The following is a 26,197-nucleotide window of genomic DNA, read 5'->3' on the forward strand; positions in this document are numbered from 1 at the left end:
AATCAAGCATATTGTTGGAGTGACTCCTAAATAGGCTTGTACACCTCCCCAGTGATGAAGTGCTTACTTCCTTATTTGAAGCTAAAATATGACTCCTTACAATAGCAGCATACTCATCTTAATGTAATCTGTGGATGTTCAACCTGAAAAAACCTATTCCCTTCCCTTTTCCATCAAGAGTTTTATGGCCTAGTCCCCCAAACTGTCTATTCTGTGATTTCTAGTTCCTTATCACACTGGTCATCTGCCTTCCCCTCTGGACCTCTAGATATGTTTTAGAAGGACCATGTGAAAGTATGATACTCAGCATCTAGCAAGCCATGATGAGTGTAGAACAAGAGAGGGAGACAATTCTTCTTGCCTCCTGTTGGATATTGAGTTTGGGTTTTGTTTATTTTTCAGATAGGGTCTTGCTATGTTGCCCAGACTGGCCTTGAAGACCCCTCACATCCTGTACTTCCCGATCCTGGGAATTTAACCCAGGGCCTTATTTTAGGTGGGTATGCCAGGCAAGCACTGTATCACTGAGTCAAATCCCTAGCCCTATTCCTAGTCTTTCTTTCTTTTTTTGGGAGGGCAGTAGGTATGTTTTTTGTCCTACTTCTAGTCTCCAGGTAGCTGAGACCATAGGTGCACACCAAAGACTATGTTTTTAATTAATGCGATAAAATTTATATAACTTTTAAGGGAGCCAAACTGTGTTTATGAAAATATATACTATACAACTGTATAAAAGATAATGGATTAATATTATTAATTAGTCCTGAGCCTATAGTAGCTCAGTCTCTCTGTCTTTTCTTGTTTCACTGCTAAGTTGATTCATTCACATCCTGTAATGATAAGTTGGGTCTTTGTGCCAAACAGCAGACTTGGTTTTATTGACTTGTTTGAGTTACCCTAATTTTCCTGCCTGTTGAGTTATGGCTTTCCCTTCATCAGTAGAAGCCCACAGCCTTCACTGCACATCTGTACTTCTAGAGTTTATACAACAAGGAAGTTGATAAGGATCAAGCTAGGCCTGTGATCTCAGGTTGATCGCTTCTATTTCTGAAAGTGGTATAGAATAGTAATTAAGAACAATAGCTATGAATTCAGACTGTCTGAATTAAAGTCTCAGTATTGACCTATACTGAATGTCATATTGCTTAGACTATATAGCTTCAGCTCCATTGATTAGTGTCTCTATGCCTCAATTCCTTTATGTGTAAAATGGGAATAATAGTAATACTAAATCACAAATTTACTGTGAGGATTGAAAAATTACATATATTATGCTTAGAACAGAGTAGTTAATTTGTAAAGTTCCTGCCTTTAATAAACACTCAAAAAATATCTCAAAATACCTATCAGTCAGTAAAGTGAGGTGCTATCAGTGCTCAATGGTAGAGCACTTGCCTTGTGAGGCACTGGGTTCGATCCTCAGCATCACATAATTAACTAATTAGTTGATTAATTAATATACTATACAACTGTATAAAAGATAAAAGATTAATATCATTGATTAGTCCTGAGCTAACTTATTAATTAATTAATTAAGGTATTGCATCCATCTACAACTAAAAAAAATATATACTTTAAAATGAGAACCAGTGGGGCTGGGGATGTGGCTCAAGCGGTAGCACGCTCGAGTGCTCGACTGGCATGTGTGCGGCCCGGGTTCGATCCTCAACACCACATACAAAGATGTTGTGTCTGCCAAAAACTAAAAAATAAATATTAAAAATTTCTCTCTCTCTAAAAAAAAAAATAAAATAAAAATAAAATGAGAACCTGTGATTTCCTGTGAGAATGAAATAGAAATGTGTGAAAAAGTACCCCATAAATTTTAAAGTTCAGAGTGCCTGTGATGAAGGGGTACAGTTTACCTGAGTGAACTGTATAATTCTTGCATGCCTGGGGTCTGCTGTATTTGCCTACCAGTCAGGTACAGAATGGTATCTTCATATAGTAGCTGTATGCGTCTAGTTCTCCCTAGCAGCCTGACTGTTCCTATTCACATCCGCCTGTACTTCGGAGACTACTGTATGTGTTAGAGGACCAAAAATTTATTTATGATCTTTTATTTATGGAGCTTTTGTAGTAAGTTACTCTCAATGTCTTGTTTTTTCTTGTTTTATTTTTACTGTAGTTATAGAAGCAAAAGCAATGCCAGCTTTGTATTCTAGTCAGTCACCATTTTAGTTATGTGACGTAATGTCTCAGAGCATCAGTTTCCTCGTCTATAAAGATAGGAATACTTATTTTATAAGTATTAATTTTATAGGCTTGTTGTGAGAATTGAGAGATTATAGGTAAAAGACTTCAGAGTACTAGTAAATGAAGATGTGAATCATCAAATTTTCGAGGTATTTTGTTATGATCATGATTGTGATTTATCTATCAGGGACTGCAGTTCTCTTCAGAAATAATCTTCCACAATTGAGTTTAATTTACAAGCCTTTATTAGAAAGGCAAAAATTACACATGATGCAGTTATGCCAAAACAGCCAAACTAGAATTGCCAAAAATACCTTGTAGAAGTCGGGGGACTGTTTAGGCGCTGTGGTGCTGAAGGGGTGGTGGGTGTAGGCTGAGGTGGTGTTTTGGCTGCATGTTGGGGGCGAAGGCTGGCCCAGCACCGGCTCCTTGCTGCCTGCCTCTCTACCCTCTGAGCTCATATTTCCCCAGGGTCCTGAGCCTGAGGCTCTCTCTGTCCTCCAGCCCCTTTTCTACAGCATGTGGTGCAAGCAGCTGCTGGGACCTCCCCAGACATGGCTAGCTGAGCCGTGGGACCCTACTATTCCTCAGCCCCAGTGCCTCCAAGAGCAGAGTTGAGTGGGTATGGATGGTTGAAGCTATGGAAGTGTCCTCCCAGGGCAGGAGGAACACCCATCACCATTAAATTTTCTGCGTTCATGTTGCAAGGACTGTGTGCAAGTATGGTATAATTTGGTTTCCTGAGAGTCTATCTTAGAAGGAAGTGGGAAATACTTTTGAAAAACGAACTAAATAAGAAAGCCTCATCTTATTTTTACATAGTTGTCACCTTACTTACCAATATGGACACTTTTCCCAACATTTTTCCACCTGGTGGAAACAGTGGACTAAATTCTGAATCTGAGTTCCAAAAATGTTAATTGGTGAAAAGTTACAGTGTGACCATCATAAAACTAATTATCAGACTGTTGAAGTTGAACACACCAGATTGCAGGGTGAGTAGGTAAAGTTACAAAATGAACTCAAGCGCCTATTGAATGAAAAGAAAAAATTTCAGCTACTGCTTGAAAAGCTTAAAGGGGAATTAGTAGAGAAAACTAAAGACTTAGAAGAAATAAAACTTCAGATGTTAACTCCACAAAAATTGGAATTGTTAAGAGCCCAAATACAACAAGAATTAGAAACTCCAATGAGAGAATGTTTACAGAATCTAGATGAAGAAGTGAAGTATAGAGCCAAATATAATAAGCTTCACTATGAACATAACATTTCTCAAGTCAGAATTTGAATATCAGAAAGAAGAGTTTGCATGCATTTCAGAATAAGAAAAAATAAAATTTGAATCAGAGATTGCAAGACTGGAGACAGATAAAGAAGAACTACATAGCCAGCTGTTTAGTGTTGATCTCACAAGAGATAACAAATGAATGTATCAACTTTACAAGAAAAAGTCCATTTGACTTAGAAATTAAAAGGTTTAGAGGCTGAAGTACCAGAATTAAGTGCTGAAAAAGAGAATTCTAATGCTTAGTTAGGAAATATTCAAAGAATTCAGGTACAGCAGTTAGCTGAGATGCACTGGCTACAGTTAAGTCCTTGGGGCTGAAAACAAGACAACTAAGCTGTAGGCTGAATGTTTGGGAAAAAAGCTACAATCAAGCAATGAACAAAATACTTTTTAACCAGTAAATTGCATAAAGCTGACTAAGAAATAAATACATTGACCAGTAAGATGTGGATTTTATGTGGAACCTATTTCTTTCTATGTTTTCAGGACCTTTCATAGATGGAATTTCTTTCAAAAAAGATACTTCTGTTTCTCATCCTTTCCTCATTGGCTATAGGACCTACTCTTCCAGATTTGTGTCTGATTCTCAACTTGTTATTGTAGGGTTTTATTGGATTCATAAGCAAATTATCCTTGACCTGCCTTCTCTTACCATCTCACATTTTATATATTTGACTTTTATATTTGTTATTTTCTACTTTGCTTCCATAGTTTTATATTATTATAATGTTATAATATTGGTTTATTTAAATTTTATATCTGTGTTAAATTTGGACACTATGATGTTGTAATGAGAAAAAGAAAAAAAAGTGTGTCACATTAGATTGGATAGAGAGAAAGGATGGGGGAGGAGTAGGGAGGATAGGAAGGGCAGCAGAATAGAACAGACAATATGATTGATGTATATATATTCCATGTATGTATTATATGTCAAAATACATTCTGCTGTCATGTATGACTAAAAAAAATTTTTTTTTAAAAATTTGGACACTACTATTCCTAATCTTAGAAGTACTTAAAAGGTAAAGGCTACAGAAAATGTTAATGGTGCAGATTCGAAAAAGAAAGATTTATTGTTTGTTGTTTTACTCCAGCTCCTAAAATAGTACCTGACACATAACAGGTGTTCAATAAAGATTTGTTGAATAAACGAAAAAAAATCCTTTAGAAAAAGTGTATGTACCCCAAAAAAAAAAAAAAAAGTCTTTGGGCTTCTTCCAAATATACTCACAGGAACTTTCATTGTTATGGCTTCCAACAGTCACAATCCTGTGATTTCATCATCTGACAGTGAATTACAGTTTGATTTGGCTATTGAGGTTTTTCATTGAAAAGAATATAACTGTAATTCCTACTCAAGTGATTAGGTGTCCAGAGAAGGAAAGTAATTTGTACATGTTAGTGTAAGTAATTCCCATACTGCAGCTGCTTCTGTATTTTATTTGGCCTTTAAATGATTCATGCATCTCTGACACTCAGTCATTGCTATTCTGAACCACATGAATTTGCATTCTGAACTTTCTATTCTAATAATAAATTGATGTCTCTTTGCAAAAATGGGGGAAATTAGAATCATCAGGAATATTAAGGCAGGTTCTTGAAATTCAAGGATGGGAACTCCCAGAATCCTAATACAACTTCACATTGAAATCCTTAAAATATATACAGAGCCTTTAGGCAGAGAGACACATTATCTGTCCTGATCACTGCTGTATCTGTCCATTGAGTCTTATACAGTGAAAGCACTTGGGAAAGTTTGCTGATGAATGAAAGAAACTGGCCAACATCTGAATTCTCTCCTTTTTGAAATTCTTTCCTTGATTGGCTTCCAGGATACCAGTCTCCTGCTTTTCCTCCTATTTCTCAAACCAACAGCTTCTTAGTCTATTTTATTGTTGCTCTTGGTGTCTTCTAAATGTTGGCATGTCCCCCAGGAGTTAGACCCTTGACTTCTTTTCTACTAATAGTCTCTCCTTTGGTGACTTCAGCCTTTGATTGGGACAATTCCCAAAAGTCTATCTATAATTTAAAACCTCCATTTAGCTTCAGACTTTTGGATCTCAACTGCTTGTTTAACAATTCCATTTGGGTATCTAACAAGCATCTCAAACTTGTTAAAGTCAAACAGAATTCTGGACTCCCTCATATCAGCAAGTTTTCTTGGATAATCTCTCCCATCTTAGTAAACAAAACCAAAACCCTTCAGTTGTTCAAGACTAAAAACTCAGAATCGTCCCTTAATTCCTTTATCTTCTTTTATGTTCCATCAGCAAATTCTGTCACTTTCCCGGCCAAAATAGATCTCAAATCTACTCTTCATTGCTGCTATTACCACCCTAGTTTAAGCCACCATCATCTCTCACTGAGATGACTATTCATATATTAACTGGTGTCTCTAATTCTCCTGAGTTCCCTATACTCACTTTCCAATCCATTCTATAATGGAGTCAGAAGGATCTTTAATAAGAATTCTTCTGTTCAGGCTGGACATGATGACTCATGCCTGTAATCCCAGCTACTCAGGAGTCTGAGGCAGGAAGATTATAAGTTTGAGGACAACCTGAGCAACAAAGCAGACCCCTGTCTCAAAATCTAAAGAAAGAAAAGAAAAATAAATAAATAAATAAAACAAAAATTCTTCTCCAAATATTTTAATCACTACCTCTTGAACAGGAAATAAAATCCAAGGTCTGTAGTGCTTGCTGTATGATCAGATTCTAGCCTGTCTCTAGCCTCACTTATTTCTGCCCTTCCTCAACTCATTGTGCCACACACTGGAAATAATCCTTTCTCAAGCAAAAAATAAAAGCAATTTATATCTAGGGAGAGGATTACAGAGGACTAGATCATAATACAGCAATTGAATTGCTTTACATTCCTAAATTCCCCAAAGCACTGCAGAGTTGTGTGAAAACCCCCTTGATTATCAAAGAGGACTGGGAGGAGCTGGGGTTGTGGCTCAGTGGTAGAGCTCTTGCCTACATGTGTGAGGCACTGGGTTTGCTTCTCAGCACTGCATATAAATAAATAAAGGTCCATTGACAACTAAAAATTATTTTTAAAAAATGAGGACTAGGAGTGGTAAAAGGTATAAAGCATAAACTATGATTTTAGAATTACATGGAAATATAAGTAAACCACTTCAGTAACTAGAAATTGTATTTCCTGTCCATCTTTAGTCATTTGATATTTATAAAGAAAACTTACGAAAAAAGAACCTGTATTCAAAATGCATAAAGAACTCTCGAAACTCTGTAAGAGAACAACCAGTTAAAAGTTCAAAAACTTGAATGAATACTTGTCCCAAGATGATATATGGCTGGCAACTAAACTAGAGAAGCCCAAGTTAAAGCTACATGTTCGCATGACTAAAATAAAAAATGACAATATCATGTCGTGGGGATAATGTGGAGCAGTGCATTCATTTATTAAGATGAGAATGCACATGATACAACATTATAGGAAACACTTTGACAGGTTCTCAAAAGGGTGAACTGTGCCTTAATGACCCTGTAATTCTACTTATTTGCCACAGACAAATGAAAACTTAGATCCACACACAAACCTGTACACAAGTGTTTATGGCAGCTTTTTACAAAATCATCCCAAGCTGGAAGAATACAGATGTTCTTCAAGAGGTGAATGGATCAACAAACACAGAATACAACTGAACAGTTAAAAAAAAAAAAAAACTGTTGATGCATGTAACATTTTGGATGGATTTCGAAAGAAGCCAGTTTCAAAAGTTTACACACAGTACTTACCTGGCAGGGGAGACACCATGATCACCAAGGCTGTTTTTCCAGGGCAAGGCTTATCCATTGCACTAAGGATGTGCTGACCTATGTTCACATTTTCCTCCAGTTTGGCACTTCAAAAGTAGCCTAGAGAACTGGGTATACACATGGGTATAGCTCAGTGGTAGAGAGCTTGCCTAGCACCTGTGAGGCCCCCGGAACTACTCTTCCCTCCAAAGCATATTTTACGAACTCTCTTATTCCATTTAGGTAACATTATCCAAATTAACAGAACAGATCAGTGGTGGTAGGGATTAGGAATAAAATAATGGTATGACCACAAAGTTGTATAATGAAGAGGGGTTTGGGGATAGAGAAACTATTCTGTATCTTGGCTGTGGTGGTGGTAGAACGGTTAACCCCTTCCCTCACAAAATTCAATTTTAATGTGTGTTAATTATAAAATGAAACTTAAAGCACCTAAAATTACCCATCCACCAGCATTATAATGCTTTGATCCCTGGGTCATCAACTATTACACAAGATGTAAGTAAAGTTACAATGATTATCTCAGTAAAATATATGAGCACAGCCTGTCCTAGAAAGCCAAAAGAAACCTTTAGTCTAAACTAGTGAAAAAGTCTAGATAAGATATTGTTAAGACTGTATTGTCCCTGTTACAAAAAAAAAAAAAAAAAAATACAGCAGACCCCTTTTTTTTGTCCCCTAGAGGACAGATGGCCCCTTGGTTGAGAATATGCTTTCTTAGAACTACTTCATGGACACCTCTCCCTCCATGGTACCTGGCAGTTTGTAGTAGTGTTGAGTAAGCTACAGCATGCCTGCCCTAAATTCCAGCAGCAGCTTCTTTTGTGTTAAACTTCCAGTATCCAGGCCTCTAACTCTGAGACAGAACTATGTTTCTTTCTAGCAAAGTCTATTAGTCTCTTTCAACATATTTGCAAGGAGACAACTGGCAGGAATGTGAAGAGGGCTCATTCACTTAGGGGTTGTGCATCCATTCCTTCACAGATCAAAGTTCTCCCTAGGGTTTCCTTTGTATATAAAACTAACCAATGTTTCTGTCCTATATGGACCTTATAACTTAGCCCATATTCTGCCAGGTGGTTTTGTTTTGTTTTTGAGAGAGAGAATTTTTGTAATATTTATTTTTTAGTTTTCGGTGGACACAAAATCTTTGTATGTGGTGCTGAGGATCAAACCCGGGCCGCACGCATGCCAGGCCAGCGCGCTACTGCTTGAGCCACACCCCCAGCCCATTGTTCCTAGGGCCCAGAAAATGGAGTTAGATTTAGTGCACTAGTAAAAAGTTATAGGGTAAAAAATGTCCAGACAGAATAAGGAAAAACTTAATCAAAGCTGTTCTGTAGTGGGGCTGGGGATGTGGCTCAAGAGGTAGCGCGCTTGCCTGGCATGTGTGCGGCCCGGGTTCGATCCTCAGCACCACATACAAACAAAGATGTTGTGTCCACCGATAACTAAAAAATAAATATTAAAATTAAAAAAAAAAAAAGCTGTTCTGTAGTAGTGAAAGTATGCTGGTATTCATTCCTTAGGCTGCAGTAGATGACTGCTTGATATGCCAAATTCTCCCATGCAGGGAGAGTCATAACCCTTATAGCACACTTTAGACAAAAGAGCAGAGAGCTTTCTACTGTTTTCATTTACCGTTTTATATCAATTACCTGTGGGTTAGGGATTCAGAGATACTACCAGATGTGGTGACTCACACCTGTAATCCCAGCAACTCAGGCAGGGGGATTACGAGTTTGATGCCAGTCTCAGCAATTCAGCAAGACCTTGTCTCAAAATAAAATTTAGAAGGGACTGAAGATGTAGCTCTGTGGTAGAGTGACTGCCTAGCAGGTATGAAGCCCTGGGTTCAGTCCTCAATAATACACACATGCATGTACATAGAGACTAGATCTATGAACCATCTTTTTTTCTTCTCTATTGTCCATGTTAGGATATCCCATGTTAGCACCTGTTTTTCGTTGTGGAAGTTTCAGATTAATGTAACCTTAAACCATAAACTGTTCAGGACAAGTAAATTGTAACAAAAATTAGATCTCATATAGTCAGTCTTCCTCATGTAAAATCATGCTCAGTATCTTTCAGGCCTCACTTTGTTGCTCTTTTATGATCATACCTTGGGAAGATAGTCACAGCCTTTCATAGATTTTACTGAGTAGGATTTCAGGAGCTCTCCAGGCCCTGGAGAGGACAGCCATCCATGTCATGTCCATGCTCCTCTTCTTGTGGCTTTCTTAGACTTCTGGTTTGGATACAGCTTGCCCTTAGGAATTTCTAGAAAATTTTCTTGTCTGGTTTGCTTATGGAAGTGTTTCACTGTGAAAGTACTTCTGGTACCCAGTTAATTTGTTGGAATTTCTTCCATTTTTGTATGTATACCACAAGTCTCCACCTAGCTAAATCTACTGTGGAGCAGAAAGGGCCAAAAAACTCTGGTTTGATTCCTGGTTTCCCCATGTGTTTTCAACTGGTTTGTTCTTAGGTTAGTCACTTCTCTGAGCTTCAGTTTCCTCACTTGCAAAATGGGTATTCCTTCACCAACCAAACATTTTCAAAAGAGCAATTGTTTCTACCTTTTCTTAAAATCTAGTTCATTTCTCTCATAAGCCTGAGGTTGCCTTCAGATGATTCCTGATAATAATCAGTGAAAAGATCAGTATTAGTGCCATACAAGGCAAAAGGAAAACTGGTCTTTCATTTGTTTTTTGTTTTGTTTGTATTTTGGTTTTTTTGCTGGATTGGGGAATAAACCAGGGTTCGCACACAGTAGGCAGGTCCTCTCCACTGACCTACACTCCCAAACCCCTGGTCTGTTTGTAATTTGTTATTTTTATTTTGTTCTGTATCTTCTTTTCTCCCTCCCTATGGATTGAACCCAAGGGTATCTGCTGCTGAGCTATGTCCCCATCCCTTTTTATTTTGAGACAGGGTCCCTCTAAGTTCCTGGAGCTAGTCTCGAACTTTTGATCCTCCTGCCTCAGTTTCTTAAGTCACTGAAATTACGGGTGCCTACCTGCACCCAACTTAGTTTTAATTTTTTTTTTTTAATCCCTGGTGCTAGTGATGGAACCCAGGTCCTCATGCATGTTTAGGCACACTGTCTATCACTGAACCCTGATTTTTAAAAATATTTCATTAAAATATTTATGTTGATTACTACTAGGTGTTTCAGTGTTGCATAGAGGTCCCCAAAGGGGGTCATCTACCGTGACCTAACAAATGAACACAAGCATATTTTTATAAATGAAGTATTCACTACCTTACCACAACAGAAAAGCTTTGACTGTTAACAAGTTCTTCCTTCTTCTGACTTGAAATCTTTGACCTAGTAACTTTCTACCCATTGGATCTAGCTCCATTCCCAGCCCTGCCTGTAGTTTTTCCCTCGGGTAATAACCTCATCCTTCAGCCTGTTCTTACTTCATGCCTCAGTTTCTCTGCACTGTTGACTGCCCCTGGTTTTGCACAACTGTTTCTTTGACTTCCCTGGCGTTAGGTTATCCCCGTTTTCCTTCCTCCCTAGAGCACTGTTTTTTCTCTCTTTGTTCTTCTTGATATAGACTAAATATAGACTCTCTTTTTTTGGTGGTCCTGGGGATCATTCATGCCTGCAGCCTCCCTAGTGAATGATTCCCTGTGTCAGTTTAACCCCTGAATCACAGTTTTAGTGTTCATAGCTGCCCCTCATCTCTGTCCACATCAGATACCATGTTCATAAAGCACACTGAAATACTTGCAGCCAGCAAATCTGTGCTTGTGCTGTTCGCATTTCCTCTGGCTGGAATCCCCTTTGATAAGCTTTTTATACTAAGGCTCAGGCCCAGTGATAACTTTTTTTAGGTAATCTTTCCTTCTCTGCCTCTCTGTCTAGCTGCAGAATTCACTCTTTGCCCACTAAAACTTCTCATTTTTTTTCCTCAGACTTAAAGTTTTTTAAATTATTATTTGTTTATTTATTTATTTTGGTACCAGGGATTGAACCACTTAACCACTGAGCCATACCCCCAACCCTTTTTATTTTAGTATAAGTTGCTGTGCCTCCCTAAGTAATCATTTTTTAAATAAGTGAATAAGGAATACTTAAAGTTCTCCATGTCAGTCTATATAGGACAAACCACAGCTTTGCAAGTACTTTTCTCCAACTGGAAAACCTAAATTTGCAATGAAAATAAAAACTGTTTTCATCACAAATAAAACTTGATTCCTGATTCAAAGATTCCTGCATATAGGAGAGAGGAAGGAACTAGAATTGTTTTATTTTCTGGCCCCCGTCTTTATTTGGAATGTTGAGTGGAGGGGTGGCATTTTCCCTGGATTCACTTCCTGTGGCTTCAGCTATTTATAATTTGTGATCTGTTTCACCTTTGTTTTTAGGCCTAAGCAGTTAATGGCATCAGTAATTTTTTTGTCTTTTTGCCATTTTCTTTCAGTGATCAGTAAAGATAACTCCCAAACATTCAGTTGAAACCAATCTTTTTTATCAGTGGTTGAACCCAGGGGCACTTTACCACTGAGCCACATCCAAAGCCCTTTTGATTTTTTTTATTTTGAGGTAGAATCTTATAAAGTTGCTTAGGGTCTCACTATGTTTCGAGGCTGACCTCCAACTTATGATCCTCCTCAGTCTCTAGGATTACAGGTGTGAGCCACGGCACCCAGCTCCCGTACCAATCTTTTTATAAAGCAAAATTTTAATTATATTTGTGGGGTAGAGCATGACAATTTGAAACATGTATATAAGATATAATGATCAAATCAGGGTAATTAGCATTTCCATTTTCTTAAATGTTCATTTTTTTTTAAATATTGGGAAACTCTAAGCTCCTCTCTTGTAGTTCTTTATTATAATAAATTGTTGTAAACTGTGGTCACCCTCTTGAGCTGTAGAACACTAGTACTTATTCCTCCTATCAGTTCATACTAGTCTTGTGAATTGCTCACTTGTTTTCATTCAACTAATGCCATTCTTTAGCAATGTCTCATGAAGAACTACATTATGTGACCTCCAGAAATGGATTTTTTTTTTTCATATTGGGATTGAACTCAGGGGCACTTGACCACCGAGCCACATGCCCAGCCCTATTTTGTATTTTATTTAGAGACAGGGTCTCATGGAGTTGCTTAGCACCTTGCCATTGCTGAGGCTGGCTTTGAACTCATGATCCTCCTGCCTCAGCCTCCCAAGCCATTATAGTGGTCCATGCAATAAAGTAGGAATGTACATGAATAGAGGAAAGCTCCTCTGATTTGTATTTATTTATGTTTAAAATCTGTTTGTAAGTGAAATTTCTGTTCCCAATTTCAATATTTCATATCACCTGAGGCCTTCATTTCAATGGTGGCAACCTGTGAAATTGGGTGAAGTCAATACTTAGAATGTGCAGCTGATCAGGGAGTTGGAACCAGTAATTGAGGTGAAACAGACCCCTTTGTTTTAACTACCCTTTGGCCAGGCAAGTTCCAAATTGCCTTAATTGTCAATATAATTTTGATTAGGTGAGTAGATAGATACATTCTCCATTTCCTAAATGTGACCTTCATTACAGTCTGAAAAGCAGGTTTTGATAAAAATCAATGAGCCCTTGGAATGGGTAAAATGCCCTTCTTGGGGGTACAGGAGGTATCTTGAAGGCTGAGTGAGGAATGAGAGAGTAAGAGATCTTTTTGTTGTTGTGCTTGGGATCAAACCCAGGGCCTTATGCATGCTAGACAAGCACTCTACCAACTGAGCTATATCCCCAGCCCCCTAAGAGTCCTTTTTGTAATAGGTTTTGGCATTTGTTTAACCAAATTAAAGTATAACTGGTTGCTAACAGGGTATGTAATACTTATAAAATATTAAGAATACATCTAGCCCAGCACAGTGACGCACGCTGTAATCCCAGTGACTCTAAAGGCTGAGATAGGAGGAACTCAAGTTCAAAGCCAGCTCAGCAGTTTAGTGAGGCCCTAAGCAATTTAGCAAGACACTGTCTCAAAACATAAAAAGACCTGGGAATGTTACTGATCGGTTAAGCACCCCAGATTAAATCCCCAGCACTTAAAAAAAAAAAAAAAAGAATACATATAGTTGATTCCTTTTTCACAGATTTTGTTGTGACTCTTGTAGTTTGTACCCTCCACAGGACAGCATTTGGTATAATGGAAAGTCTGTTTTCAAAAAAGGGTAAGATTAAGGGGCTAGAGTTGTATCTCTGTGGTAGAGCGCTTGCCTAGCATGTGTGAGACTCTGGGTTTGGTTCTCAGCACCATATATAAATAAATTAAATCAAGATCCATCAACAACTAAAAATTTATTTTTTAAAAAAGTGGTAAGGTTGAGGGTTGGGATTGTGGCTTAGTGGTAACATGCTTGCCTTGCATGGATGGGGCACTGGGTTCAATTCTCAGCACCACATAAAAATAAATAAACAAAATAAAAGTATTGTGTCCATTTACAACTAAAAAAAAATTTTTTTTAAAGTGGTAAGGTTGAAACTAATGTCTATCACTGACTTGCTGTGTGAACTTGGGCAAATCATTTTACTTTCCTGACCCTGGGCAAGTCACTATTCTTTTTTTTTCCTTCACATGTCCACTTTTTTTAAGTACTTTTTTTTTAGTTGTTGATAGACCTTTATTTTATTTATTCATATGTGGTGCTGAGAATTGAACCCAGGGCCTCACACATGCCAGGCAAGTGTACTACTGCTGAGCCCCAGCCCCAGCCCCAGCCAACTGTTTTCTTTTCTTAATAAAAATAAAATGCATGAAAAAATTAAATTGTTTCACCGACTTTATTTTTCATTTAAATTTTTATTTTGAAGTATGCTTGGATTACCCTTTGTTTTTTTAAAAGCCTTTGTTTCAAAGGCCAAATGTTTTCTCCTGATATGTAGATGCTGATCCATAAAGGAGAGTGGGACAAGGGAAGAATGGAGGAACTTTGGATTGGGCAGAGGGGAGGGAAGGAGGTGCTGGGTGGGAAAGGTAGTGCAATGAGATGGACATTATTACTTTATGAACATGTATGAAATGGTGTGGCTCTGCATCATGTATAACTAGAGAAATGAAATGTTGTACTCCATTTGTGTACAATGAGTCAAAATGCATTCTGATGTCATGTGTAACTAATTGGAACAACAAAACAAACTCTTCTAGTTTAAAAAAAAAAAGCATCTGGTTTCATCTTTGCTACTTCCTACAAAATGTTTATCACTCTTTGATCATGATCTATAACTAACTCCTCTTGTTTATTTGTTTTTGCCATCCTGGGCATGCTAAGCAAATGCTGTATCACTGAGCCACATCCCCAGTCATTTATAAATTTTATTTTGAGACAGAGTCTTAATAAGTTGCCCATGTTGGACTTGAACTTGCAATCCTCTTGCTTTAGCCTCCCAAGTTGGGGTTACAGGTGGGAAGGGTGGTGGAATGAGATGGTCATTATTACCCTGTGTACATGTATGATTGCACAAATAGTGTGACTGCATCATATATAACCAGAGAAATGAAAAGTTGTGCTCCATTTGCACCACTGCACCCAGCTAATTATTTCTTAATGAGTCACTTGTTTTTAACTCAGTGTGATTTTCGTCCCAAGTAGTTCATTGAAATGGTTCCCTAGAGTGATTTTTGAGCTCTTCTTATTCCTCACACTTTTTGGTCTGTTAATTTGATAATGCTGTCTTCTTTGTGAAGTCCTTTTATTCCTTACCTTCTGATAATCATAGGTTTTTATTCTACTTACCTGTGTTCCCTAAATAATTGCATTTAGAATATTCTGCTTAAACTGAATATTCTCTTAAACTGAAGCTGTTGATTTTGTCCTTGCTCAGTTTTTGCTTTCCACTTTTTTCTCAGTGATACTGCATTTCTGTAGACACTTTGGTTTAGAGTTCATCTTTGACACTTCTCTATCCCCCACATCCTTCTAATCTCCTCTGTAATCTGGTCAACAAGCCCTCACTAGGCTCTCTAGGCTTGCTTTTTACTTCCACTCAGCCATTTTTTAACACTGCTGTTTCCTAGATGCCTATGCCATTCATCTTTTCCCTCTCTTTTGCACACTGCAGATCATTATGAGATTAATCTCTATTAAAAAAAAAAATAAAAAAAACAACCTCAGTAGCCTTCTGTAAGAGAATATTGTTGCAGGATATTCTAAACTATTTTTTTGTACTATCTCCTGCCACTTCTCCATAAAGTCTCTCTGCTTAACATTAATATCCTGTGCAGTTGCCTCAAGCAGCCTTGCGTTTATTTTCCTTCCTTTCACTCTCATTGATGTTATTTCTCTTTTTGTGGAGTATCCTGCTTCTTTTGTTTTTTACTTTTTTATTGTGAAATATTAGCACTTAAAGAAAAGGGCATAAAATACAAATTCATAGCTTAATGAATTACTATAAAGCAAGCACCACCCAAGTCAAGAAATAAAACATTACCAGGATCCAAAAGTTTTTCCCCATTCCCTACTCTCCATTATGCATGTCTCTTTCCCTTTGCCAGTTTTGCCCCCACTTAATACAAATGGAAATCAATAGCATATATAGTTTTTGTATAAGTCATCTCTGTTGTTGCAATAGAGATTTTATAGTTCACAGTGAGACTTAATTGAAGGAAGTGGCAAAGCTGAAATTGATACCAAGGTCATCCTAAACACCAAGCCAATGTATTTCAGACTTTACACCTTGATAGCTAGAATCCCACTTTGTATGTACACATGAAAAAATATGCATACTTCAACTGGAACAAAAGTTCTACCACTGAGCTCACTGTTTTCAGACAGTGTCTTACTAAGTCGACTGGGGTGGCCTCAAACATGCCATCCCACTTCCTCGGGCTTCTGAGTTTCTGGGATTACAGGCATGCACCTTTACACCAGGCTGTGTGACTTTTATCGGTTGTTTTGCTGAACTACTTGCTCTTTTAAGAAAGAGTAAGATCCTTCTCAGAGGAAACCCAAGGTGAAAAGGGGTTTCTAAGCACCAAATTGAAGACATGACTTTATATGCTAAATATTTCTTCGCCTCTCTCTCTCCTCCACCTTTGCTTCCCTAACCGGTAGTCATAATTCAAAACTCATCTCTGCTAGAAAATGTCATTACTTTCCTCTGCCACCAGCTTGAGTATTCCTCTTCTGTGCTAGTTTAATTCTTTTTAAGTTTTTAGGTTTAAAAAAAAAGATAAGACTTTATCAACAATATTATCAAGCTCTTACTCTTCACAGAGCTCTTTCATTCTAGTATAGACCATGAGAAAACTAGAGCTCCATATTATTTAGAGGCAGTTTCATTGATTCTCACAACAGTTCTTTGAGAAAAGTTAATGTAATCTTTTATTCACATTTTATAGACTAAAAACTGAAGTAATTCTATGGAGTTTAAAAACCTTGACAAGGGCTGGGGTTGTGGCTCAGCAGTGGAGTGCTTGTCTTGCATGTATGAGGCACTAGGTTTAATCCTCAGCACCACATAAAAATAAATCAATAAAATAAAGTATTAAAAAGAAGATATGTTTAAAAAAAAAAAAAAGAAACCTTGTCAAAAAACACAGCGAGCAAGTGATAGAAGCTAGATTTGAACTCAGGGAGTCTGATTCTGGAATCCAAGCTCTTAATCTCTTGGCCAGATTTTAATCTTTTTGTTTTGTCTCTGCCCCAGAGATTTATATAGCCAACAGTTGTCACTTCTCTTCCTCCCTCCCCCCCTCCCCCTCCCTCCCTCCCTCCTTCCCTCCTTCCACCTTGAGGTTTATCTTGCTGTGGACCCTGAGATCAATTCTACCTCCTCACCTATGCCTGTTCCCTTGGTTGCCATTTATTTCTGTTCACCTTATCCCAATCTTCTTGATTTCATAGTTTAAAGTTTTTAAAAAACTTATCTTGGGTCAGGCATGGTGGCACATGCCTATAATCCCTGAGATTTGGAAGGCTGAGGCAGAAGGTTGGCAAGTTCAAGACCAACCTTAGTAACTTAGCTAGGCCTTAAGGACTTAGCAAGACTTTGCCTTGAAATAAAAATAAAAAGGAAGGCTGAGGTTGTAGCTTAGTGGTGGAGCACCTACCTAGCATGTGTGAGACACTGGGTTCAATTCTCAGCACCACATATAAATAAATTAAAATAAAGTTCTATCAACAACTAAAAAAATTTTTTTAAAAATTAAAAAGGCTGAGGATGTATGTAGCTCAGGGGTAACGTGCCCCTGGATTCAGTCCCCAGTACCAAATAAATGAACAAATAAATACTATCTTGATTTTCTCTCTGCTTACTTTTGGGGAAGGAGCACAAAAGACAACAATTTCCAGTGGGTTTTTTAAATTTTTATTTTATGTATATTTTAGTTGTTGATGGATCTTTATTTTATTCATTTATTTATATGCAGTGCTGGTACTCATACCCAGTGCCTCATACATGCTAGGCAAGCACTCTCCCACTGAGCCAGAACCCTAGCTCATTCGGTGGTTTTTACTTTAATGTTTGATTTTTTCTCTTTTATTTTATCAGTTTTCAGAATAATGAATTTGTGTCCTAGCAACCTCCAGTGATAACTAGAGGTTTTTCTTTTTAAATAATATGAATTCTTTTATTTTGTATTTGAAATATTTTAATCCATTGTCATCCATATTCTTTTTGATGTATGGATTGCGCCATCTTATACTAGTGAGATAATTTTTACATTGCTCACTGTATCATTTTGACATGATCCTATTATTAGTTTGGATAGTACAACCAACCTCATTTTATCTGTATTCTGCCTCATGCTTGGAATCAGCCATTTCTCCAAGAAGTCCCAGCTTCCATTCATAGGAATTGGTATTTAAAGTTTGCAGTCTGAGACCTTCTAATACTTCTGATAAGACAGACATTCAATTTCTCTGATGTATTAGAATATGCTCTCTATTTTTTACTTATTGATATTTTTATAGATAGCAAGCAGACTGCCTTATTCAGGGTTTCAAATATCTGTCATGTTTAAACCCTCAGCTCTTTATCAACTGCAGTTACTGTGAGCTGTGGTCTTAAGTTTGAAGTGCTAATTTGGCCCATTTTTTCTCCACTATATTTTAGTAGATGAACACAGATGAAGAAAACTAAATTAAGTCAGGTACAGTGATACACACCTCTAAATCCAGCTACGCAGGAGACTGAGAGGCAGGATGATTACAAATTTGAGGTCAACCTCCACAACTAAGCAAGACCCTATCTCAAAAAAATCAAAAGGACTAGGGATGTAGCTTAATGGTAGAGCATCCCCGGGTTAATTCCCAGAACCAGAAAATAAAATAATAATATAATAAATTATCTCATAAGTATGCTTGTGATTACATTTGGAGACACCCATATAGTTCAGAATAATCGTCCCAATTCAAGATCCTTAATTTGATTATCTCTCCAAAGACCCTTTTCCCTTGTAATGTAGCATTTCACAGTTCTAGGGATTAGGGCCTGGTACCTATGGGTGGTCCTAATTCATCTTACTACAGTGGTGATCATAGAGACTTATCACAAAGTTGGCATATTATAAGAGCTCCATAAATGCAAGCTTCCTTCTTTCTCTATATCCTTCTTATGTATGTCGCCATGACCCTCCTTTCTTTAAAATTACCTTCAAATGCTTTTCTTGAGAGGAGTAGCATTATGTCTATACCTGTTAGGATAATAAAAATAATGACAATAATAACACTTACTAAACGATTATTGTAGCTAAGCACTGAGATGAGTTCTTTATCCATAGGATATAGATACCATTATAGTCCTTATTTTACAGACAGAGGAAATAATACCCAGGCAAAGTAACTTAATTTTGCCCAGTTTACCCAGTTGGTGGTTCATATTAGGTTCAAATTAGGCTCTAAATCAGAGCTAGGGTTCAATTAGGTTTTAATTGTAAGGACTCTTTTTCAAAGTGTAACGATGTCCTCAGCTATTGTATCTTGCCTCTTACTGTGGTTCAAGTGTCTGGTTTTCTGACTTGGCCTCTGATGAAGATCTTTTTTAGACTTTTCTTGAGCCCACTGACAGGGTCTCACACCTTAGTTCACCAGGATGCCTGTTCTTTAGCAGTTGCTTGGTCTGAAGAAAGAGGAAGAGGAATAGTCTTCCTCTTCCTAACTTCCTAACTTCCCCTCATCCTAACTTGTTTGCTGCAAATCAATGAATTCCTCGGCTGCAGGGATTGTGCTGATTTATTTATATCCTAAGATAGGGCCTGGACACAGAAGAGATATTCCTCTGGAATGTAAATCCTACCAGGGACTGACACTCATTCGAATCTCTCTCTCTCTCTCTCTCTCTCTCTCTCTCTCTCTCTCTCTCTCTGTGTGTGTGTGTGTGTGTGTGTGTGTGTGTGTGTGTGTGTGTGGCAATGCCAGGGCATAGTACATGCTAGGAAAGTACTCTCCCACTAAGCTGCATGGCCAGCCCTTTCAGGGATTTTTGTCCACAGCAGCATTCATGCCTTAGAAGAGTGCCTGAAATAGAATAGTTGCTTAATAAATATCTGTTTTCTCTGTGGTATATATACACAGTGGAGTATTATTCAGCTATAAAGAAGAATGAAATTGTTATTTGCAGAAAAATGGATGGAACTTGGGCTGAGTTGTTAGAGTGCTTGCCTCGAATGCACAGGCCTTGGGTTCAATCCCCAGTACCACACACACACACACAGTGGTTGGAACTTGAGAACATTGTGTTAAGCAAAATAAGCCAAACTCAGAAGATCAAGAATTATATGTGTTTTCTCTCATGTGGGAGCTAAAGAGGAAAAAGGAAAAGAAAGGTTGGGGGGATCAGTAGAATAAAAGAAAAGAAAGGGAACAGGGAGTGGGAGGAAGGGAAGGAAAGGGGAATGGGGAGCGTGCTAGGGAATGATATTGGCTAAATTATATTGTTACATAACAACAAATTCCACCATTATGTACAACTATAATGCAGTAAAATGCATTATAGCTATATGTGTGTTATATCATGTTTACTGAATATACCTGTTTTCTGTGTCTGGCTGACTAGCTACTTTGGGCATGGTTTAAACTTCTTCACTTGTAAAAAATTACATTTACTATTTATTGGATGTATACTAACGTATACCCTGTGCTAGGCACTTAAATATATTATCAGTAATCCTTGCCACCTTCCTAACAGGTAGTATTGATGGGCTGTGGATGAAGAAGGGAGAGGGGAGAAGTCAAAGATTTTTCCTAGGTTTCTGACTTGGATATTGATCCAAGTGATAATGAAACTCCTGGGGAGGTTTATGAGCCCCCCCGCCCCAGATAAGCAGTGTCTGTGATATCTGTAGGTAGATACAGGAGTCTGTTCCTATGGCAAAGGTTCCAGAGATGCCACCTGTATACCAGTTAGTCTGAAGATGGTGATGGTCTTGATCTTTCCAGAGCAAGGATGCTTCTTTTAGGAAATGTGGCCTTAAAGCCAGTATTTCCACTGTACTCTAACTTGAACATGTTTATTAGTTTCTGTTCCAGATGATCGGGCTGAACAACGAACCTGTCTTATTTGTGGGGACCGTGCTACAGGCTTGCACTATGGGATCATCTCCTGTGAGGGCTGCAAAGGGTTCTTCAAGCGGAGCATTTGTAACAAACGGGTATATAGATGCAGTCGTGACAAGAACTGTGTCATGTCTCGGAAACAGAGAAACAGGTGCCAATACTGCCGCCTTCTCAAATGCCTCCAGATGGGGATGAACCGGAAGGGTGAGTGGTACTCAGTGCTCCTAACTGCCCACCCTTCACCCATCTTGTACCTTTAGTATCAGCTATTATATTTTAGAGTTATTAATTTCCCAAGCCTGCAATATACATCAGGTCTTACCTTGTATGCTCATAACTCAAAAATATATCTCCTGCATATGGAAACCTCCCAGTTTAGGTGAGAGGAAAGACATAAGATGTTAAGGATTCTGTGGCAGCTAATGCATAGGCCCTGTATGGTAAGACCCCAGTTAACAATTAGATCCTGACTGGGATTAATATACTCCCCTAGTTTTTCAAAGAATGATGATAATATAAAGTAGGAATTTAGATGGTTAAGTCATGTATGAGACAGGCGGTCTTGTGAATGTGGTATAATTTTGTTTACTAAAACCGTGGTGTATTCAGAGGCTGGATGTGTTCAGAAATCTGTATCTAGGTTGATGAAGAGTTTGTGGTTTATTGGGAAGTTTCCTAAGAGCCATTAGGAAATTAATTAATCTACTAAGATTAATTATTAAAGGGAAGCTTTGAAGAATAGATTGGGGTAGGAGAAATAGAAAAACTACCCAGAAAGTTTTTAGAAGAGCCCAGCTTAAGGATGGTGTAGAGAACAAAGTGGCACAGATGGAAGTTGGAGTTATGGAAGAAACTCACCCAATAGGAGTTGGTGACACACTTTTAGGCAACGTCAGAAGTTAAAGTTGAGTATTTGGATTAAGAATAATGGTCCTACCAGAAAAAAAAGTCAGGCCAAAGGGCAGAATGGAGCAAAATGTTCACCTTGGCAGTGCCCAGTTTGAAGTACCTCAGGACACCAAGAAGTTTGTGAGCTATTGGCACAGAGAACCTGGATGTAGTTAAGAGAAGGGCCAGTGCCAGAACACTAGATTATGAATAGAGGAGGACACTGTCATTCAGTAGAAAGGAGGCTCTAGAAGCAGACCACCCTGTAGACTTAACAAGTTTACTTTATGTCTCTGATATTTTATATGATCTTACCTTTGAAGTGATATGTGAATACCTTTCAGAGTTCTGTAGAGGACTGAATATGATAATGTATGTGAAAAACACAGCATCGTATTAGAGGTTCATAGCAGCAGTACGTGAGAATAGAGGAGTTAGATTTGGTGAACTATTCAAGTTGGTTTTGTAGCATTAATGAATGTAGGCATCCAGATGCACTTTTTTTTTTCAGGGGTGGCTGGGCAGGCAGTGCTGGGAATTAAACCCAGAATCTCACATATACCAGTCAGATGCTCTACCATTGAGCCATATCCCTCCCTGGTCACCAGATGTCCTTTAGACTGATTCTACTATGTGAGGGATAAGAAGGATCTTTTTAAGGGACTGGGGCTGTAGCTCAGTGGTAGAGCATTTGCCTAGCTTGTGAGGCAATGAGTTCAGTTTTCAGCACCGCCTATTAATAAATAAATATCCACTGACATATTAAAAAATAATTCTATACTTAAAAAAAAAGAAGGATCTTTTAAAAACTTACTTATTAGGAAGAAAGGTTAAGGGAGATACAAGAGAGCATTTAGATAAATTTTGGTGGTTTGTAATTTATTCATAATACTATTGAGCACTCATGTACCAGAAACTCTTGTACTTTCCATGCATTATACCATTGAATACACATAATAACCCTTTTATTGACTATTATTCCACTTTATAAATGTAATTTAGGGAGATAAAACTACTTGGCAGTAGTTAGTTTAGGGATGGTTATGACGACAATTAATAATCTCTAAGTTAGAATTTGTTGTTAGTCAATCAGAGCTTATACATTATCACATGGACAACTAAGTGCTTCATATGTCTGTGACATAGCTATATATGTGTTAGAATATCATGTTTACTGAATGCTAAACAAATGCCACAGTAGGACATTTGAAGTGTTGCTAAGTTTGATGATCCCTGCCTATCTTCCTAACCTTTCTTTCCAGAACACTGCCTCTGGGATGATTTAAACCATTTTGCCTGTGCTCAGCCTCTTCCTTTATCTAGAAATCCTTTCCCTGCTCACTGTCACTTTTCTCTTATGAAAACCTTTCCCAGCCACCAGTACCAAACCAGTACTGTCTTGGAGAGTCTGTAGTCGTCTTCCTGCCCTCACCCTGATTTGGTTTTTTCCTCTGCTTTTCTCATTACCCTTTCTTGCCTTCAATGTGAATATTTTATCAAAGAATAATTGTGGGATACCTTCTTATTCTCTGATCAATCATCTGCTTTATTCAGTTAGATTGTGAAATTCTGAGACTTCCAGCCAAACTCACCTATTTTAGGGAAGAAAAAACTTATAACTTCCCTTAAGCATAACTGGAAATTAAACATGGAGTATGAGGGATAGAGAGTTGTCCATTTATTTGCATGCAGAGCAGGCCAGGTCCCATTGCCTGGTGAACACTGCCTCTCAGAGACAAACCCTGCCACCTTCTGGTTGGTGCTGAGAACGCAGAATTAAAATTAGTTGTCATATTTTGAAGGTAAGAAATAATCTGTATAAAACCATGGTACCTGATAAATATATACATTTGTCAAAACTCATAGAACTATACACCACACAAGAAGTGAATTCTACTGGATGTTACAATTATTTTAATCAACCAATATGTGATAGGTTTGGGGGCAGGGAACTGAGAACTGGACTATGCACTATGGCAGTGAATGAATCTAACTGGTATTATAACAAGTCACATAACCACACTGAAGGGCATAGAGAAGAAAGGAGCTGACCTTGGAAAACAGTGTTTTGACTGTATATTGTAAGGCAAAAGACACAAAGAATTGTGTACAAAGCACTCTAGTTTGTAAAATTTATTTCTCTCAAGGTTATATGTTAGGAATTTTGTTCCTACTTTAATTGTATTTTGTGATTAATATATTGTAGGTGATGAGAGTCGGGTTTTGCATATCAGAGAAGATAAGTCAAGAATGGTGCCCGGCACAGTGGTGCACACCTGTAATCCCAGCGACTTGGGTGGCTGAAGCACGTTTGAGGCCAGCCTCAACAATTTAGCAAAATCCTGTCTCAAAATATAAAGTAAAAAGGGCTGAGGGTGTAACTCAGTGGTAAGAGTGCCCTTGGGTTTAATCCCCAGTACCACAATCAATCAGGAAAGACCATGATAAAACCTCAGGTGCTAATTGGAATCAGTGGTATCAGAATGGACTCATGTTTAGATAGCGGACAGGAGGGTGGAAAAAATAAAAAGTAGATGTGTGAGGATACATGACTTAGTATATCTATATGTATTTCCAAGCTCTAGCCACTAGAAGGGGCTAGGAGCAGTTATACCCCAGTTGCAATGAGCATACCTAGCACCCAGATCTTGGTTTCTAAATACCAGTAAAAGGAGTCAGGATTGGTTGATTCTAGATCTGGGACAGGGAAAATATCAAATGAACCTGGAGTATCTTGTGGTGCAAAAATTTAAGAAATACTAAAGAAAAAGAAGAAGAAATGGGGGGAGGTGGGCAGCAGCAGCATGTCAAAAGGATACAGAGCCCAGCCTGAAAGTGCTTCCAGTGGTCAAAATTGGAACAATTTAGGCAACAAAATAATTCTAGTATTTTTTTATTTGTTTGGTTCTGTTTTGTTGTATTGTGTTTTTTTGGTATCAGGGATTAAATCAGGGGCGTTTAACCACTGAGCCACATCCCCAGCCCTTTCTATATTTTATTTAGAGACAGGGTCTCATTAAGTTGCTAAGGGGCCTTGCTGAGTTGCTGAGGCTGGCTTTGAACTTTTGATCCTCTTGCCTCAACCTCCCCAGTTGCTGGGATTATAAGCAGATGCCACCATGCCTGGCCTAGAATTAGCTTTTAACCCAAGGAATAAAATAAATATCCATGAGTTCATGCTGAAAGAAATACCTAAGTCAGTAAAGGGACAACTTTTCCTTGTAAGAGAATTCCAGTTGATAAATGTTGAAGGCATGAAGGAACACTGTTAAAGCACCATAGTATTAACTGCTGCAGACAAGATGAACTGATAGGTCCAACATAAGTGACATCAGTTTAAACAAAAACAGAATATTTGTATAGTCTGATAATATTCAATAATTACAAAGGGGAAAATATTTTCCGTAGAGAACTGTATTTTAGCCAAGAGGTCAAGGTTAAAATAACCAGTAAAACATACTGACATTATTTTACACCTGATGTGATATATTAAGAAGGGCATAGGTATATACACACAGAAAGCTAATTTCATTCTCAGTCCAATCTCCAGAAAACAGACAAGCCCATATTGAGGGACAGTCTTCCAAATAACTGAGATTCTATAGCATATTCTTGAAAAGTGTCAAGGTCTCAAACATCAAGGAAAGACAGAAGGACTATCACAGATTTGGGAAAACTATGGAGAAATTGCTACTAAATACAGTGTGCCATCTGTGATTGAACAAAAAAGGACATCCGTGGAACCACTGTAGGAACCCACATATAGTCTTTACTGCTTTTTGGTTAATAATATTATTCCAAAATTTATTTCTTAGTTTTAATAGTCAATAGTCTATGGGATATATAGTGTAAAAAGAAGGAAAAAGGTAGGTATAGAGAACATGGAAACTCTCCATACTATTTTCACAACTCTTCTGTAAGTCTGACTTTACCTCAAAATTTTAAGAAGTAACTTAAAAATGCAACTGCCAATTGTGGCTAGGACATGTATGAGCATCCCTCTGTTGTTCCCCATCTTTAGATAGAGAACTAAATATCTTTCAGACCTGGAAGTTGGCTGGTCAGGAAATTAATTATTAAGGTAGTGAGTAAAATCTAAAGGAGGATAATGAGTGGAGGCTAATCCCCTCTGACTCTGTCCAGGCCCAAGACTGGCACAGTACTCCTCCTTCTCATCACCCGCCCCCCACATATACCCCTCACCCAAATTGCAATCTTTAGGATAAAGTCAGTCTCCTCAAAAAGGTTTTCCTTTTTTGTTGTTGTTGTTATTATTTTTGTTTTTGTTTTTTTAGTACCAGAGATGGAACCCAGGGGTGCTTAACCACTGAACCATATCCCTAACCCTTATTATTTGTTATTTTGAGACAGGGTCTCATTAAGTTACTTAGAGCCTCATTAAGTTGCTAGGCTGACTTCAAACTTGCAATCCTTCTACCTTAGCCTCCCGAGTCACTGGGATTACAGGCGTGTGTCACCACATCCAACTCTCAAAATTATTTTCAGGGCCCCTCTGACTCTGGCATCAGCTACTTCATCCTTTCC

At 38.0% G+C, this 26,197-nt stretch overlaps 1 protein-coding gene and 1 pseudogene across 4 annotated transcripts in view; both read left to right on the forward strand.

The window, feature by feature from the left end:
• The window catches only part of Nr6a1 (nuclear receptor subfamily 6 group A member 1), a 216,632-nt gene that overhangs the window by 160,718 nt on the left and 29,717 nt on the right, over positions 1–26,197 (forward strand). For all 4 annotated transcript variants that reach the window (XM_076845495.2, XM_076845496.2, XM_076845497.2 and 1 more), the window contains one exon: positions 20,726–20,968. In XM_076845495.2, the coding sequence (XP_076701610.2) occupies positions 20,726–20,968 (243 nt within the window). The remainder of the gene's footprint in view (positions 1–20,725; positions 20,969–26,197) is intronic.
• On the forward strand, positions 1,956–11,663 carry LOC143392065 (centrosomal protein of 83 kDa pseudogene; annotated as a pseudogene).

The sequence above is a fragment of the Callospermophilus lateralis genome, chromosome 2, assembly GCF_048772815.1.
Source record: "Callospermophilus lateralis isolate mCalLat2 chromosome 2, mCalLat2.hap1, whole genome shotgun sequence".
Taxonomy (NCBI): Eukaryota; Metazoa; Chordata; class Mammalia; order Rodentia; family Sciuridae; genus Callospermophilus; species Callospermophilus lateralis.